The sequence below is a fragment of the Panthera tigris genome, chromosome E2 (genome assembly GCF_018350195.1).
Source record: "Panthera tigris isolate Pti1 chromosome E2, P.tigris_Pti1_mat1.1, whole genome shotgun sequence".
Lineage (NCBI taxonomy): Eukaryota > Metazoa > Chordata > Mammalia > Carnivora > Felidae > Panthera > Panthera tigris.
In genome coordinates this window covers 321,116-339,917 of record NC_056674.1, presented here as the reverse complement: position 1 = coordinate 339,917, position 18,802 = coordinate 321,116, and the positions used below count along the sequence as shown (strand labels likewise).

General features: G+C 43.0%; 1 protein-coding gene and 1 long non-coding RNA gene across 8 annotated transcripts in view; one reads left to right on the top strand and one right to left on the bottom strand.

Annotated features, from left to right (window-relative positions):
• The window catches only part of ZNF544 (zinc finger protein 544), a 13,500-nt gene extending 8,498 nt beyond the window's left edge, over nt 1–5,002 (top strand). For all 3 annotated transcript variants that reach the window (XM_007093520.3, XM_042969834.1, XM_007093519.3), the window contains exon 6: nt 2,794–5,002. In XM_007093520.3, the coding sequence (XP_007093582.1) occupies nt 2,794–4,817 (2,024 nt within the window). In that variant the 3' untranslated portion in view covers nt 4,818–5,002. The remainder of the gene's footprint in view (nt 1–2,793) is intronic.
• LOC102968514 lies at nt 134–18,802 on the bottom strand. 5 transcript variants are annotated; one of them, XR_006211999.1, is made up of 10 exons: nt 18,618–18,802; nt 18,016–18,089; nt 14,148–14,369; nt 11,003–11,238; nt 9,517–10,351; nt 6,160–6,288; nt 4,125–4,233; nt 1,720–1,875; nt 1,153–1,315; nt 134–430 (listed from the first exon to the last, which is right to left on the bottom strand). It is a non-coding gene; the product is annotated as an uncharacterized LOC102968514 (long non-coding RNA). The 5 variants fall into 5 exon arrangements; XR_001511417.2 differs by lacking the exon at nt 4,125–4,233 and having other exon boundaries at nt 10,269–10,351; XR_006212001.1 differs by lacking the exon at nt 4,125–4,233 and having other exon boundaries at nt 135–430; nt 18,024–18,089; nt 18,618–18,801.

Genomic DNA, 18,802 nt, shown 5'->3' with positions numbered 1-18,802 from the left:
ATTCACAGAATGTGCATCCATTTCTACGATCAATTTAGAACATGTGCATCATCCTAACTAATTAGGCTGCTTCTGATTTTTGTTGCTGTTCTGTTTTAATTAATAGATTTTATTTATTAGAGCAGTTTTATGTTTACAGAAAGTTGGGCAGAAAGTACAGAGTTCCCATATTTCACCCTTCCCTCCCCCACCACACACACACAGTTTCCTCTGTTATTAATATTTTATATGCTGTGGCACTTTTGTTACAATGGGTGAAGCTGTATGGGGCGCCTGGGTGGCTCAGTCGGTTGAGTGTCCAGCTGTTTATTTCAGCTCAGGTCACGGTCCCACAGTCCACACTGGGCACGGAGCCTGCTTAGGCTCTCCCTCTCTTTGTACCTCCCCCGTTCACGGGTGTGTACGCTGCATGCACATGTGTGCTCTCTCTCTAAAAAGAAAATAATGGGTGAAGCTGTATTAACCCATTATTACCAATAGAGATCAATAGTTTACATCAGGTTCACTCTTGGTGTTGTACGCTCTATGGGTTTGGGCAAATGTATGATGCCATATATCTATCATAGTATCATGCAAAATAATTCCACTGCCCTAAATATCCTCTTTGCTCCACCTATTCCTTCCTCCCTCCACCCTAACTCCTGGAAACCACTGCTTGTTTTACTGTCTCTGGTTTTACCTTTTTTAGTATGTCCTATAGTTGGAATCCTGCAGTACATGGCCTTTCTTAACTGGCTGCTTTCAGTTAGCAGGAAGCATCATGTGTATCCTTCACACCATCTTCGACCTTCACACTGCCTTCTGTGTTCCCCTAGCCAGAGGCGTTGAGTTTATCTTATGTGTTCTTGTTGCTTCTTACCCTATAACTCGCACTTGCAGCCTCTATTATTGCTATTTTTCCTTCTGAAGCATCACCCACTTTTACTTGTTCTTGGTCATTCTCATGATGCCATCCTGAATTCAGTTTATGGGTGTCATCTTTATTCTCATCAGTCATAGACATCACTTTCTCTGTTTTCCTCATTTTGAAATCTTAATGGAGACACTGCTGAAAAATGTCTAACCTCCTTTGCCCAGTTCCCAATGACCAGACACAATTTAGACACCTTTAGCCACCCAAAGACTTCTTTCCTCCTTCTCGTCCCCAAATACCTTTTCACTCCCCTTCATTGTTTCACTTGAAAAAGTTCTGATCATTAGGGATTCCAAGGCAACATCAAAAGGGAACACAACAGAGTCTTGGGAAAGAGAACAGCATTGCTCGTGGAGGGTGTTGAGCTCAGATAAGGATTTTGTCCAAGTCGGAAATGTCCTCCTGGAAGTTAAAGGAGGGCCACAGAGTATAGTTAACATTTTGCCAAATGGAGGATCCCTGTCTCCATGGCAGACATGGAGAGTGAAGCACAGGGACTTGAGCAGAGGCCTTGATAGTACTAAATGTGGGCAGCTATACACCTGAAATAGGAAGAGTGACACGTAAAGGGGGAATCTTGGGAGAACTCAGGCAAGGGTCCTGAGCTGGGAACCTGTAGCACTTGTTAGAGGCCCACTATTTCAACAGAGGGAGGAATGCCTGTTAGGACAATCAGGGGTGATGATATCAATGGTACCATGAACTAACAGTGCACTCTGTGCCAGGCACCATGTAGGACTCACAGATCGGTTCATTTGTGCATCAAAGTAAACCCTGTAAGCTAAGGATTTTTATTCCTGGCTTACCACCGAGGAGAATGAACTTCAGAAGTTGCTGGTTAGTGAAGCCCAGTTGCAACCCAGCCTGGCCAACCACACTGTTTCAAGGACGACAGTGCTTTTCTGGGGTGTCGGTGGCATTGACTATGGAGTGGTGAAAGAGTCTTTTTTTCTGTGGGTAGCCTGAAGAAACAGTAGAAATAGTGTGTTAAGAATATTAAGTCAGTGTTGATGTTTGGGATCCTGTTTCAAGATCCAGAACCAGAAAATAAATAGAGTAAGATTCTGGATCAATAATCTAGATTGAGGCACCAGATAGGCCCCTGTATTAATTTCCCATGGCTGCTGTAATATTACCAGTTGGGTGGGTTAAAACAACACAAATTGATTCTTCTAGTTTTGGAGGCCAGAAACCTGAAATCAATACGATGGCAGCAGAGTCATGCTCCCTTGGAAGGGTCCAGAAGGAAATCTGTTCCTTGTTTCTTCCCACTTCTGGTGGCTGCAGCATTCCTTGGTTTGTGCCCACATCACTTCAGTCTTTAAGGCCAGCATCTCTAAATCTCTTTGTTCCGTGTTCATATCACCTTCTCTGTGTGTGTCAAATCTCTCTCTACCTCCCTTTTATAAGGACACTCCTGGTGACATTTAGGGCCCACACAGATACTCTCCCTATCTTAAGTTCCTTAACTTACACATCTGCAAAGACCCTTTTTCCCAATCAGGTACCATATTCACAGGTTCCAGCAATTAGAACGTAGGTATCTTTTGTGGTTATTGAGGGCTGTATACCTTCAGACCCCCCCCCCCCGATTCTTTTTGTGGATTTCTCCTTTATTCTTTACCCTCCCCTGCTTATTCTTATTTCTCTGCTCCTTCTTTGGGGACCAGTCCCCCAGTATCTTTGCTTGTTTTTTATACTTTATCACTGATTTCCTGTTTGCTGATCCATCTTCCCCCCCCCCCCCCATCCTGCATGAAATTACAATCCATGGGTTAGAAACAAACCCAGAGACACCTCTTATACTTGGTGGGTCTCCTTCATCCCATCCTCTCCCTCTAATACATATCCAGTAATTCAGTATTTTGGATTTCTTTCAGACTGGAAGAATACACTTGAAAAGGAAGAGTCAGCTTCTAAAGAGGATACTGCTGTGGAAGAACCATTCCACAACATAGAAATGAAATGCTGCACACAGGAGGAGGGCCCCTGGTTGGTAACATTGGGAGGAAGGCAGGATTGGAGGGACCAGCTAAGGGAGCACCAGGAAGACCCTTTGAGTCAAACGATATTCACCCCAGAAAGACCGCTTGCTCATGGGAAACATTGTGAGCCTGACCTTGGGGGAAGTTACCTGAATTTAAGACTTCTACCTCCAACATTATCCACAAGAGTACATTTCCATACACTTGAGTCACAGGTTAAAAAGTTGAAACAGAATTCAGTTTTCATTAATCATGAGAAAGGCTGGGCTGATCTGAAGCCCCATGAAAATCACCAAAGTCCTAGCGCCTTCTATCAGAGCATTTCCTTGAATAAATTTACAAATGTTGAAACGAGAAATAAAAAGCCTTATGAATATACTGTCAGTAGTGACTCTTTCAACTATGATACCTCCCTTCGATACCATAATAGAATTTTTTCAGCAGAGAGCAGCGATGACTGTACAGACTATAAAAACATCATTAATCATAGCATGTCTATGAAGGAACACAAACCAATGCATTTTAGAGAACTCCAGTATGAATGTGACAAATGCCTTGTACAAACTGTGATAAGTGATCCTGAAGAAGCACCATTTAGATGTGAGGAGGAATGTAATACCTTCCATGAGGCATCATCTTTTACTGACTGTGACATCATTCAGACTGGAAAGAAGCCACATGCATGTAATCAATGTGGAAAATCTTTCAGCTGTTGCTCTAAGCTTGTTGTACACCAGAGAACACACACTGGAGAAAAGCCCTATGAATGTTCTCTGTGTGGGAAGTCTTTCAGCCAGAGCTATGACCTTGTTGTACACCAGAGAACCCACACTGGAGAGAAGCCCTATGAATGTAACCAGTGTGGGAAATCCTTCACCCAGAGTTCCAAACTTATTAGGCATCAGCGAACTCACACCGGAGAAAAACCATATAAATGTCATGAATGTGGAAAATCTTTCAGGTGGAACTCTAACCTTATTGTACACCAGAGAATTCATACTGGAGAGAAACCTTATGAGTGTGGTCATTGTGGAAAGTCCTTCAGCCAAAGTTCTGACTTTGTTGCACACAGAAGGACTCACACTGGAGAGAAACCCTATGAATGTAACCAGTGTGGAAAGTCCTTCATTAGAAGCACTCAGCTTATTAGGCATCTGCGAATTCACACTGGAGAGAAACCATATAAATGCAATCAGTGTGATAAAGCTTTCACTGGGAGCTCTCACCTTATTGAGCATCAGAGAACTCATACTGGAGAGAAACCTTTTGAATGTAATCAGTGTGGGAAAGCCTTTGCTGGGAGCTCTCACCTTCTTTCACATCAGAGAATTCATTCTGGAGAGAAACCATATGAATGTAATGACTGTGGGAAATCTTTTCGGCAGCGATCACAGCTTGTTGTGCACCAGCGAACCCATACTGGAGAGAAACCTTATGAGTGTAGTCACTGTGGAAAAGCTTTCAGCCAGAGATCTCCCCTTATTGTGCATCAAAGAACACACATTGGAGACAAGCCGTATCAGTGTAACATGTGTTTTAAAGCCTTCAGTCAGAAGTCACGCCTTATTGAACATCAGAGAACACATACTGGAGAAAAGCCCTATGAATGTATTGACTGTGGGAAAGCCTTTAATGATCGGTCAACTCTTACAAAACACGAGAGGACACACACTGGCGAGAAACCCTATGAATGTAATCATTGTGAAAAGGCCTTTAGTCAGCGATGTCAACTTACTAGGCATCAGAGAATTCATACTGGAGAAAAACCCTATGAATGTAACGAATGCGGGAAAGTTTTCAGTTATAATACATCCCTTATTCAACATGAAAAAATTCATGGGAGAGAAACTCTGAATAATCAAGATGGAAAAGCTCACTGCGAAACCTTCTTTATTAGACATCAGGTGACCAAGGTATGACTCTCAGAGTGTGCTCTAATGACCACATATATCAGATTTGCTTGGAGTGTTCATTGAAACTGCATATTACCAAGCTTACCTTGATCTACTAAATCAGAACCTCTGGCAGTAAAACCCAGGAGCCTACAATTCCCAAACGTAGCACAAGTAATTTGTATGTACATTAAAATGTGTTTACTTCTGCATTTAGATGAGAAACTGTGAACATGATCACTGATTTAAAATTTTCAGTCAGAGCTCTTAGTAGGAGTTAGGAAATTCAAAATGTAAGTATACCCACCAAATAATCTTTTTAGTGAAAACAACCACCCAAACTTACTCAGACATTGTCCCTGTAACACATTCCTAGAAATAATGGATTGGAAGATATTCTTGATGTAAAGCCCCAAACACTGTCTAAAATGAAATCATTGCATGGTGAAGTTGGTACTGAGTGATGAAATATGTAACCAGCAATGATCAATGTAAACCAGCAGTTAACATGAACTGGAGGAGGTCTAAGGATGGGAAGTCTTCTGAAATGGTTTTTATTAGAATTAAAAGTAGACTCTGGGGGCACCTGGGTGGCTCAGTTGGTTGAGTGTCTGACTCTTGATTTCAGCTCAAGATCCCAGGCCATGATCCCAGGATTGTAGGATTGACCCCCCGCATTGGGCTCAGCGCTGAGTGTGGAGTCTGCTTAAGATTCTCTCTCTCCCTCTGCACCTCTCCCCTACTCAAGCTCTCTAAAAAAAACAAAACAAAACAAAACAAAACAAAACAAAAAAAAAACTGAATATGTCAAAGACTCTGTTGATTTAACTTTGTTGCCCAGTTAGGTTGACTGTAATCAGACCTGGATGTATAGCAATATGAAACATATTTATCACTGACTGGCTACTCAGCCGGCGGAGCATGCAACTCTTGATCTCAGGGGTCATGAGTTTAAGCCCCACATTGGGCATGGAGCCTACTTAGAAAATGTATATATATATCAGGTAAAGTGAAAACAGGACCCAAAGTAGTATTTACACAAAATGTTACAACCACATAAAAAACATGTACACAGATGGTTGGTTAAGAAGGTCAGCTCAGGGGTGCCTGGGTGGCTCGGTTGAGTGTCTGCCTTTGGCTCAGGTCATGATCTTATGGTTCATGAATTTGAGTCCCACATTAGGCTGGCTGCTGTCAGCACAGAGTCTGCTTCAGATCTTCTGTCTCCCACTCTCTCTACCCCTCCCCTGCTTGCTCGTTCTCTCTCTCTCAAAAATAAATAAACATTTTAAAAAGTCATTCAGCAACATGTTCAAAAAAAGACTGAACTGTAAATCAACAATGGTGAAGAAAGTGGGAGAGGCCATACCTGCAAATTTGAGCAAGGTGAAAGCAGATGTGAGGGCATCAGCTGGAGATGCAGAGTGGGAAAGGCTGAAGCCAGGGTCCTGTGAAGAGGGCTGAAGTAGAGGCCACAGTCCCCTGGCAGAGCTGTACACTGAGAGGTGTGGGAGAAAACAGGATTAATTGAAAAATCTGTTCTGAAACTGAATTTCCTCTCCCTCCTCCCCCTTTTTTCTTGTCTTACAGTAAGTATCTGACTGTGGGCAAGCAAAAAATATAGGAGGGAGAAAGTTATGTGCTAGAAACAGTTTGAAGGAGTAGAGAATTTGGTGGATTATGTTCCAGAACAAAAGCTGCCTTGTTTAGGCATTATAAGGACCTTCATTCTAACAACTACTTCTTGCACTTTTCACCCTATAGCAAAGCATGCCATTAAACCAGTCTCACCCACCTATGGAATTTCCCATCTTCTTTGATAGTCTTTTCACTATGGGTGGGAGCCAAGGTGTGAAAAATGATGAAAGCTTTCAACATAAAATAAAAAATATCTAAAATGAAACAAAAACCAACCCCAAAGAGAACAGATATTCAGGGAACCAAATATTTAAAAGCTTTATTCTAAGAGTGGGTCAAAAAATAATTGCAAGTGAAAAATAAATCCAAGATGCTCTTTTTAAAAGAGAATTATGAAAACAAGAATAGACTATGAAATTAAAAGTAAGATTATTGGACAAGAAAGAAAAGAGGAAGGAAAGAAGGGAAGGAAAAGGAAGGGAGAAGGGAAGAGAAGGGGAAGGAAAGCTGAAAGATCTTCAGATCTTGCCGACTACAATCTATGATGAATAAGATCCATGCATTTGACCCTGATGCTAAAATTTCTTCTTAGAAGAGGCAGAAGACTCATGATATTGGAATAAAAGGAAGAGATATATAATCAGATTGTTTTGATTGGTCTTTCACTGAACAGTATTTGCATAGATATAAACAGGAGATACTGGGGTTTTTTTTGTTTTGTTTTTTGCTTTTTTTAAAGAGAGAAACCCAGAGCTGTGATGTGAGGATTTCATAATGGCAGGAGTAGAGCACCACTGTTGCCAGCACTAACAGTGATGGTACAGTCTGCAGCTGTTGTAAAGTAGGAGAAAGAGATGTAGTGGGGAGACAGAGTATCCCTGTATCCTCATCTTAGGAAGTGGACTTTTAAATATAATACGATAGGTTATTTAGGAGACTAGAATTAGGGCTCAAAATGGTAATATGACAGAAATTAGATGCAAATAGAGGAGCGACAGTCTGAGCCAAATCTACACTGCTTACCAGAGCAGGAAGTCAGTTAAGTCTATAGGCCATAAAAGATCAGAATTATAGAGATGGCCTCAGGAAGAACTGGAATAGAAATGGTTAAAAAAAGAAAGAAATGGTTAATAGGCATTGATGGAATGTGACTGTTGAGTAGGGTAGGGCAGGAGACCTGGATTTCATTTTATACCTTCTGTAGTACTTCATTCCCTGGTGGTACATTCTTTGTTTGGGTAACAATTATTAACAATGTGTAACTATAGGTGAGCAAAAACCACAGTACATGAGGACATCTGCAATTGATTTGTGGGATTAGGTACAATTTTCCTTCTTTTGATTCAGTGTTGCTGTCATAGTAGATTGACAATTTAAAAAGCAAGAGCAAAAAAGAAAGATGTCAGACTTTTCTGTTTAGCAAATTAGATTTCATTCCAGAAGAAGGAAGGCTCCTTGGCTTCTTAGAAGTCCCTGGAATTAAAGGGGAATGGCTTAGTCTTTCAAGACTTGATTTTCCAGCAGCCTTATCACCAGGAAGTCAGAAGGCAGCCCCAGAGTGGGGACCTGATAGCCTGGGACAACTAGATGTGGCAAGACAGTTGTGTGAATTTGTGTAACCGAGTACTGAATGTGCTTCCCCCAAGGTCACTCTGGCAGTTACCTGGTTTCCATCATAAAACACTTCAAGTAATATAGCTGCTGTGGTTCATATGAGACCCTGAGGTTGAGGTGGAAAACACCTTGGCTAGGCAGCCTGGACAGAACAGATGGGAACTTTGCTTGTGATTGGATAGTTGGTCCTGCTATTGCATAACTCTCAGAAGATGGCAGAGACTGGGGGGAAGGACCTGCCCAACAGACCCAGCGGAGTGAACATCGTTTGACAATTCCTGTTGGCTAAAACATCTGAGAGATTTCTGCATTCAGCAAGTCATGAGAGCAGCCTCATTCAATGAAGGCGCTACTGGAGACTCGGGTACAGAAGATGTGTGCGATGCCACAGTGTCCTCAAGCCATAGTGGGGACTCCACACGTGGTGGTTATGTGTGCCTGGAGACTAAGCCCAGAGGGAATTAGAAGACGGAGATGGAGGGACTGGGGACTGAAGGGTGCAGCTCCTGCATATGCAGCCAGTGCTTTAGCCTTGCTCTCATAGGTATTCTACCCCACACAAGTCCTAGGACCCAAGAAGTGGGCTCTCTGAAATAAGAACCTGAGCCCTTTCCACCCAAATTATTCTCCTACTCAGAGGTCAGTGGTTCCTGATCAAAACATGCATAAGACCCACCTGAGAGGAGCTATTAGAATTGTGGCTCCTGGGCCCATCTTCAGAGAGTCCACTTGGTCAGGCTGAGGTGATACCTAGATATCTGGATAGTTCAAGGACACTTTCTATTTTTTCCTTAACATTTTGGTTGTTTTGTTTTTTAAAGATTAAAAAAAAATTTTTTTTTAATGTTTATTTTTGAGAGAGAGAGACTGAACACAAGCGGGGTAGGGGCAGAAAGAGAGGGAGACACAGAATCTGAAGCAGGCTCCAAGCTCTGAGCTGTCAGCACAGAGCCTGATGTGGGGCTTGAATTCATGAACAGTGAGATCATGACCTGAATCTAAGTCAGATGCTTAACCAACTGAGCCACCCAGGCGCCCCTAAAGATTTTTAAGTAATCTCTGCACCCAATGTGGGGCTTGAATTTACAACCCGAGATTAAGATCACATGCCCCACTGACTGAGCCAGCCAGGCACCCCTATTTTTTTTTTTAACATTTTGTAAATAGTAATCTCAAAATCGTATATCCACATATCGCTTTCCTCTTTGTTAGTTTTATTTAAGTTTGTGGCTTTTTTTTCCTTTTTTGGCAAAAACGCTAGATGCCACATCTATTACATGTGACCCAGAGGCTCCTTTTAATGAGAAACAGAAATCCATTCTCCCCTCCCCCATTTTAGAATACAGATATCAAAATAATCCTACACATAATTTTGATACAACTAGGCAGCGAAACTGTTGAGGGCCACAAGACCATCCCCACATCCAGAGATTTCCAGGCGATTTCATGAGACTCAGCATATCCTCATACTCACAGCTAAGGCTTACTGTAGTGATGTAGCAAGGACACACAGGTGGACCATAAGGAGAAAGGTGAAGTCTGGGGAAATCCACGCGCAGGATTTCTCTCTTCTCTTCTCCCCTCTTCTGAGGGGGTCACACAATGCACTGAGATGATGATGGGAGTTTAAGTTCACTGTGATTTCCACACTGAGAATTTGAAGAAGACCAATAAGGAGCTCAGTAGGCTGGGGCTCAAGGAAGACACAGCTCTGGTACGTACGTGGATGGCAAGCAGGATTGCAGGGACAAGAGGACAGATTGTGATGCAATCTCTCCCTCTTCTCTCTCCCTCTTCTGAGGGGGTCACACAATGCACTGAAGACCAGGCAAGTAGGCACCTTCTGTCTAAAACATACCACATTCCAGACTCCCAGAAGGAAAGCAGGTGTTCAGTGTAAATCACATCGTTTGCATATTCTGGGCACAGTGAGACATGCTTATCAGTTGGGATACACACAAAACTCTAAAAGCCAAGTTGCCAGGTGTCAGCCAAGGGCCAGGCCAACCCTGAAAATGGGACCTTGTAACAGGTGGAGCCTAGGCTGCCATATTAGTCTTCTTTGTGCAAGCTCTCATGCCTCTTCAAACATGAATATATTTAGCCGTGTTCACAGTACCTGTTCCATTAGTAGTTCAGACTATTGCCCTGGCTGCTCAAGTGGGTAAAACACACAGTTCATATAAATCCTGCTTGAGGCTGGTTTTCAGAATCACACCTCCATACCTCAGACTTGACACTCCTTGCCATGATTCAGTTTGTAGACTCAAATCCCATTTGGATCGTTCCAGGCTTAAATGACACAGTACCTTGATAAGAAAACAAAAAAATGATATTGTCTTTTTTTCTTCTATAAATACCCTAAACATAAAACATAAATTTATGTTTAAACTTTTTTTTTTTTTTTTTTAAATGTAAGCTCTATGCCCAACATGGGGTTTGAACTCACAACTCTGACATCAAGAGTCACATGCTTTACCATAAGTCAGCTAGGTGCCCTGGTGTGTTAAACACCACTAAGAACGTTAAACATTCTTAGTAATGTTCAGGTCCAGTTTACTAGCTAAAGACATGTTGCATCATGGTATTTAATGAAGATAGCATGAGCAGAATGTTCTTGACCTAAGATGACTCTGAGATACACTAATTGTACATTTGTCCTTCTGGGGGCTGTGGAAGCTTCTGATTTTCTTTCAATATCATCAGCTCTTAGCATCTTAATTCTTGAGGATGTGATGCTGAGGCTGTATGAATTTTGCTAGTTGGCTGTCAACAAATGTGCTCTGTGTATATAACATCACCCAAGAATTATTTACACTATTCATATTCATTCTTGTAGAAACGGAACTGATGGAGGAGTTCTGGATATTTAGGTCCTTCCTCCACTTTCAGGTTGCATATTCTGTTTTCACAATCTGTCCTCTTGTCCCTGTAATCCTGCTTGCCATCCACATACGTACCAGAGCTGTGTCTTCCTTGAGCCCCAGCCCACCAAGCTCCTTGTTGGTCTTCTTCAAATTCTCGGTGTGGAAATCACAGTGAACTCAAACTCCCATCATCATCTCAGCAGTTGATCAGCAGCAGCAGCAGCAGCAGCAGTTGACACTTGGATCTGTCACCTCCTCCTCCACACCACTGGTGGCTGGTTGCAGATCTCACAGAGAGAAACTCAGTCACGCTGTACAAGTGATTGTTGCTGCAAGGGATGCAGAGGGAGTCAAGACAAGGAGGCTCTGGTAACCAGCAACACCCATCATAGCCATGATGAGCTGGACAACACCCCTTTCCCCTCCCACTCAATTGCCAACCCCAGTGGACAGAGAGCATGACTAGTAAATCACCTGTAAGCAGACATGAGCCACTGAAAGTGGGGTCTTGTTTGTTAGTTCAACAGAAACTAGTTCATCCTAATACCATCTGACATAAAAAATATGTAATTAAAAAAAATAATTCTAACCCACCCCACCTTCCACACACACACACAATGTCAGTTCATAAGGGTAGGGCTGTTGTCTGCTTTACTGCCAAACAGTTCCTGGTACATAATAGCCATTCTTGGTCCAATGAAGAAGCGCTGGAGAATCATCTCATCTCATCTCATCTCATCTCATCTCAACTCAACTCAACTCAACTCAACTCAACTCCAGCACTGGAAGGATGATGAAGGAAATAGAGAGGAGCAGATTTGAGGAGGAATTGTATGAGATTAAAGACTCACTAGTCATATTTGGTGAGTTTTCCTTAATGAACATGCTGTGTGGCCTGAGGGACTTTTATGCCTACCTCTCTGTTCCTCAGTTCCCTCCCCTTAGATGAAGGATGTTATCCACGTCTCACTTCCTACTGCAAAGACTGGAACTGATCTCCTGACTTCCAGAGAAGAGGTTGACACATGAGATGTCAATCTTACTCTCTCAGGGGTTGGGGATCAAGCAGTCACCCTGTGTGTGTGTGTTGGGGGGGGGGGTGGGTTCAGGAACAAAGAGTGAGTTAGTGGTCAAGACTTGGCTGGAACTATGATCTCTGGAGAGGAAAATGAAGTGTCACTCCATAGAGCCATGCCCAGCTGTGTTCTCAGACATTCTCGTGTGTAAGAATCTGTCTAGCTGGAGTTGGAGAAGATGTAGATAGCTCAATGCTGGTTTCTGTGTCTCCTGCACATGGTGGAAACCCTTCGCACATTGCCGGGCTCAGAGGGAGTGGGAAGGGATTGCCCTTTGTCTGCTGCACATTGAGGTCACAGATCTAGCCATCCCAGGTAGAAAACAGCTTGTTCATCAGTCCAGATTTGAGGATTCTACATCTGCCCACTTCATAGCAGGACCCTTTCCCTAACAGATCTGGGGATTCCAGTCACACTGTATCCTGATCTTGGAAACGCTCTGCTCCAAAGGGGCTGCCTCCCCCAGCAGTTTTCCTGGTGTTTGGCCACAGCTGTGCTGAGCTCTCCAGAAAGATGCTCAAAGAAACCCAGCATCCTTCTCCCATGAGGTCAAGCTGTTCCTAGCTGCCAGGCAGAGGGCCCAAGCTGGGTCTGCCCCAGAGAATCTGGAACAGGGAGGGCACCCAATAAGCGCTAGATAACTAACACAGAATGATTATATAATAAGCAAATGGTCTGAAATTAGCTGGAAAAAGTAAAGCTAAGACATCCAAAGTGCTTAGAAGAAAGGATTCAAACATGGCCTAGAAGTAGATACATAGATCTAACCTAGGGAAATGCAAATTTAAAAGGCCACTGTTCCATGCCATTTGGCTTTGCAAGGATTCTTTTAAAATTGTAAAGCCCATACGTCAGAGGTTGGTAAGGGAGATACACTGATGCAGAAGTGTCAAGGGGTATAATTTCTGGAAAGACCCTGGGGTATGAAGAGCTCTACAGGGTTTCAGACCACTTAATTCAATAACCCTCTCTGTTCTGCAGAGGGATATTTTATGTTAATAAAAGGTAAAATCTACAAAGATTTTAAATGACCATGAACCTTTAGAAATGGCACTACTGAAAAATAGTAGAAATACCAGGAAAAATGGGTAAATCTACAGTACAGTCATTTGGGGAAACTTTAACATATTTCTCAGGAAAAAAAAATGGCTGTTTAAGTAGATAAGTGATTCACCATGAAATGATTAACAAGTTTGGCATAACAGTCACAATAGTTGTATTTACACACTCATAACACACACACACACACACAATTTGTGACCAAATGGATTTTCAAACAGTTTAATACATCACTCCTTCCAAGAACTCGGTGAGCCCTCTCCAACACTGACAAAGAGTTTCTTCACATCAACAAACTTTCCTCAGTGATTGCCTTGATCATGAGCTTCTCTCTCTGTCCCCCATTCTCCATCTGGGGTCCCATTATTGGCCCATGAGGCTTTCTGGATCTGTTCACTTAGGCTATTACCTTCCATCAAAATTTCCATCTCTTTATGTTTTGTTCTGTCATGAGCTATTTCTTCTGTGGTTCTCAACAGACACTCTCCTGCAGGCCAGTTTGTCTACTGAAGTTCTTAACCTAAAAGTCATTTTCTCACCCCCAGAAAGTCTCTATGCTCCAACTGGGGACCCCACTTTAAATAGATGAAGAGGAACTAATATCTCAATAAAGTTGTTAAAAATAATAAGGAAGGATCTTACATGCTTGTATGGAAAGATTTCTAGAATATTGTTAACTGAATAAAAGCAAGGTAAAATTCAATGCGTGGTAGCCACCACTTGTATAAGAGAATGAAAAAATATTTACATATATTTACTTGTGAATACATAAGGTGTCTCCAGAAGGACCTACAAGAAACTAAAAATAGTAGTTGCTAGTAAGTAAGGAAGTCAGTGGTGGGAGTCAAGGGACAGAGGAAGATCTCACCAGATACTATAGTGCACCTTCTGAATTTCAAGTCATGAGAATGTATTACTTGCTTAAAAACATGTGTTTTATATTTTTAAAAACAATGATGAGGGACTGAACTAATAGGAAGGAACGAGCAGGAAAGATTTTTAGGAAGGTAAAAATCCACAAGCCACAGATTCACTTTTCTAGTATTACGTAACAAACATCCCAAACACAGTGGTTTAAAACAATAATTTCTTTAATTTCTTACCGTTCTATAAGTTGACTGGGTAGCTGGGTGGTTCTTTTCACTTAGGGCTTCCTGTGTGGTTTCAGGTCAACGCGATCAGGGCTGGAGACATTTGAAGGCTCAGGGTGAAGATTAAGGCTGGCGCTGGCTGCCAGCTGTGAGCTCAGCTGGGACTGTTGACTGGAGCACCGACATTAGACCCCTTCAAGTGGCCTAGGCTCCTCTCAGCATGGTGGCTGGGTTCTAAGAGAGGGTGTCCCAAGAATGAACATTCCAGGAGACCCAGGCAGAATCTGTAAAAACTTCTTATGATTTGGCCTCAGAAGTCGCACATCATCACTTTTGCTACATTTTATTGGATAGTCAGTCAGGGGCAGCCCAGACAGGGGGAGGGGATATAAATCCCATCTCCCGGTGGGAAGAGACACAAAGAATTTGGGGCTATCTTAATCCACCATGGATCCTCAGTGACCCACGGAGGAGTAACAGAGAGAAAGGAATCTTTCTCAAAGAATCTTAATCTTATATCAGATTATGATATAGAAAGCTGAGTAGGCTGAGGTGACATGAAGGAGGAAGCTTGGAGCACAAGAACAGCACATGTGCTTTTGGACAGGTTATACCGAGACACCCAAGGGACATAAAGTGGAGCCGCCCAGTTTAAAATATTAGCCAAGGGGGGCACCTGGGTGGCTCAGTCGGTTGAGCGTCCGACTTCGGCTCAGGTCACGATCTCATGGTCCGTGAGTTTGAGCCCCGCGTCCGGCTCTGTGCTGACAGCTCAGAGCCTGGAGCCTGCTTCAGATTCTGTGTCTCCCTCTCTCTCTGACCCTCCCCCATTCATACTCTGTCTCTCTCTGTCTCAAAAATAAATAAACATTAAAAAAAAATTTTTTTTAAATAAAATAAAATATTAGCCAAGGTAAGGAGAAAACTTGATATACACCTACATTTATTTAAGTTTCACAAGACAGTTCTTTGAGCATCTAGAGTCTTGCTATATTCTGTGATCTCTGCCTGGGACACTTCCCACCAAAACATCCCCATCGCTCCCATCCAATCTCCTTTAGGCCTCCTACTTGTGGATTTCCCCTCTTCAGAAAGTGGATTTTCAGGCACATAGAGGAATGGTATGAGAATGCTCTAAAAGGGTTTTAAAAAAGATTTTTTTTTTAATGTTTATTTTTGAAGGAGAGAGATAGAGCGTGAGTGGGGGAGGGCAGAGAGAGAAGGAGACACGGAATCCGAAGCAGGTTGCAGGCTTTGAGCCATCAGCACACAGCCCAATGCGGGGCTCGAATCCACAAACTGTGAGATCATGACCTGGGCCAAAGTTGGACGCTTAACCGACTGAGCCACCCAGGTGCCCCCTAAAAGGGTTTTAAAAAGAAAGATGTGGGGGCACCTGGGTGGCTCAGTTGGTTGAGCATCCGACTTCAACTCAGGTCATGATCTCACAGTTCATGAGTTCAAGCTCCGTATTGGTCTCTGTGCTGACAGCTCAGAGCCTGGAGCCTGCTTCAGTTTCTGTGTCTCCCTCTCTCTCTGCCCCTCCCCTATTTATGCTCTGTCTCACTCTCTCTCTTAAAAATAAATAAACATTAAAAAATTTTTAAACATTAAAAATAAATTATCATCCAAAAGCTATTTGGTCAAAGAGGAAAATAATAAAATAAGTAAATAAAATAAAAAATAATCTGATGTTGTTTAGACAAAAAAAAAATATATCATATTATCATATCAAATATGATATTATCATATCATAATATATCAAACTCCATATCAAAACCAGAGGAATACATACAAAATTATTATCAAAGCATGCTTTCATTTTTTTAATGTTTATTTCTTAAAGATTTTCAACAAAAGAATTTTTTTAATTTTTTAATGTTTATTTATTTTTGACAAAGAGAAAGAAAGAGAGAGAGAGAGAGAGAGAGAGAGAGAGTGTGAGCAGGGGAAGGGCAGAGAGAGAAAGGGACAGAGGATCCAAAGCTGGCTCCAGACTCTGAGCTGTCAGCACAGAGCCCAGCGCGGTGCTTGAACTCCCCATGGGGCTTGACCTGAGCTGAAGTTGGACGCTCAACCAACTGAACCACACAGGCACCCTGAGAATGCTTTTTTAAAAAAAAATTTAGTTATTTATTTTGAGAGAGACAGACAACAGGAATCAGGGAAGGGCAGAGAGAGAGAGAGGGAGAGAGAGAATCCCAAGCAGGCTCCGCACCACCAGCACAGAGCCCAATGCGGGGCTCAAACTTACAAACCATGAGATCATGACCTAAGCTGAAACCAAGAGTCAGGAGGATGTTTAACTGACTGAGCTACCCAGGTACCCCAATGTTTATTTATTTTTGAGAAAGAGAGAGAGAGAGAGAGCTTGAGCATGAGCAGGGGAGGGACAGAGAGGGGGACAGAGGATCCAAAGCGGGCTCTGTGCTGACAGCAGAAAGCCCAACGCAGGTCTCGAACTCACGAGCCCTGAGATCATGACCTGAGCCAAAGTCGGATGCTTAACCGACTAAGCCACCCAAGTGCCCCTGGTGTCTTTATAAAAAGAGAAAAATTCGAGACAGACGTGCACACAGGGAGAAGTCATATGAAGATGAAGGCAGAGATCTACAAGCCAACGGATACCAAAGATTGCTGGGAAACCACCAGAAGTTGAGAAAAGAGGGATTGAGCAGAGTCTCTCTCTCATGCCCTCAGAAGGACCAAACCATATCAAAACCTTGATCTCTTGTAGCCTCCATAATTGAGACAATACATTTTTGTTATTTAAGTCACCCAGTTTGTGGTACTTTTTTATGGTAGCCCTAAAAAACAAATACAACATTTTGTTTTTGTTTTGTTTGGTTTTTTTTTTCAAAACCCCCACTTTATGGAAAATAACTACAGTTTCCAAAACAAGTAAATATTAGTGAGTAGTGTTGCATTATATTTTTGCAAATTTCTTTAATGTCTGGCTTGATGGAAGGCAGTTGGGTTTCCATAGCTGCTTGTGCCTTTGAGACTTGCAGAGTCTCAGTACTCTTAGTACTCTCAGTTCAGTCCTAACCTCTTCACTAGGAGACAACTGGACTCTGGCATGGCTTCTAGCAGCACAATGCTGTGTCCCTAGAAAGACACCATCCTCCCAGTGAAATGCCTGCTGACTGCCTCCCTGAGAAATGCTGCCAGGAGAATTTGCTGTTTGTTCTGGTGAACACCCAAGGATAGCCTCCTGACCTCCTCTTCTTATAGCATTTACTAAAAAAGAGCTTAGAACTGAATTCTTTCTGTCTGAGATGTCTATGTACATCCTACAACTCAGAGTCTTTTTTAAGGAAAGTTTCCTTTGAAACAGAATGGTCAGAAAGGAGAGGGCTGCTGTCTCTAGTCTCTGTGGGAGGGTAGAACCCTAACTTTGATAATCACCAGGCAACAGCACACTGGCTCAATCATATTTACACTGACCAACACTTTGTAGTTTTCCACATGAGTCCTGCTCTCTCCCCCTTCTGATTCCCTTATTCTTCTTTAAAAGGCCCAGTCACCTCTGCACAAATGCAAGTGGGGTTCAGTGCTTTCCCCCACTGTCAGCAGTTACTGAATAAAATCTGTTTTCACCATGTTAATCAATGTCCATTTTGTTTACCTTTAACACTATCATTCTGTTGCAATATTACACATCCAGAAGTCTCTGGAAAACTCTATTGTACATTCGTGAGAAAATGGGAGTGGGGGGAAAAGCTATTATTATGAACTCATGGGTTTTTTTCCTTCCTTTTCAAGTTTTTATTTAAATTCTGGTTAGTTAACATATATGGTAAAATTTGTTTCAGGTGTAGAATTTAGTGATTCATCACTTACATATAACACTCAGTGCTGAACTTAGTTTTGAACTCACCAACTCACAGGGTCTCTGAAGCTCCAGGGTGTCCCTGGCCCACACTTTGAGAACTACTGCAACAGACAAACGTCCTATAATATAACCAAGGAGAAAACAAAAATATAAGTAGTAGAAAATTAAAAAATTGAAACAATAGGGAAACATCATGCATTGAAGCTTCAGCACTATTAGAGCCAGGAGGAAAGTTGTGCCCAGTGACTCATTCCATATAAATACATGGGGCTGCTCTAAGATAACAGACTCAACCCTCCCTCATCTTTTCCACCCTTTTGGGGCTGCTGCAGAGAGGAAGGCTATACTTCCTCCTGGGACTTTTCTGCCCACCGAGAAAGGAATACTGCCTGGAAATTGTGTGAGAACCCAGTAGTGGCCACATTCAGTCTCCCGGAGACTGCCTGATTCATGGTTCCCACAGCAGCTCCTGCCCTCTGCTCAAGTCAGTGAAGATGCCTGACAAATGCCCCTCCTGATGCTGCTGACCCCTGCCGCGCTGGGCACTGGGCGGGGTGGCAAGGGAGATGCCCAGCATTGCCAGCTAGGACGCGCAGGCCCCGGATCTCAAAGCAGGGCCCCCCACTCCCGCGTGGACAGACGCGCACCTTCAATGGGGGCTGGAGGAGCAAAGGCCACCTAGGCGCCGCGGACGCGCGGAAACACGAACCCCCAGCTGCCAGGCTGGGAGGACGGACGACCCCCAGCACCAGGGTCCCCTCGGAGCCCGCCCCGGCGCCACAGCCCTCGGCGGCCCCCGGACGCCGCCGCCCGCCCGGCAGGCCTCGCGGGG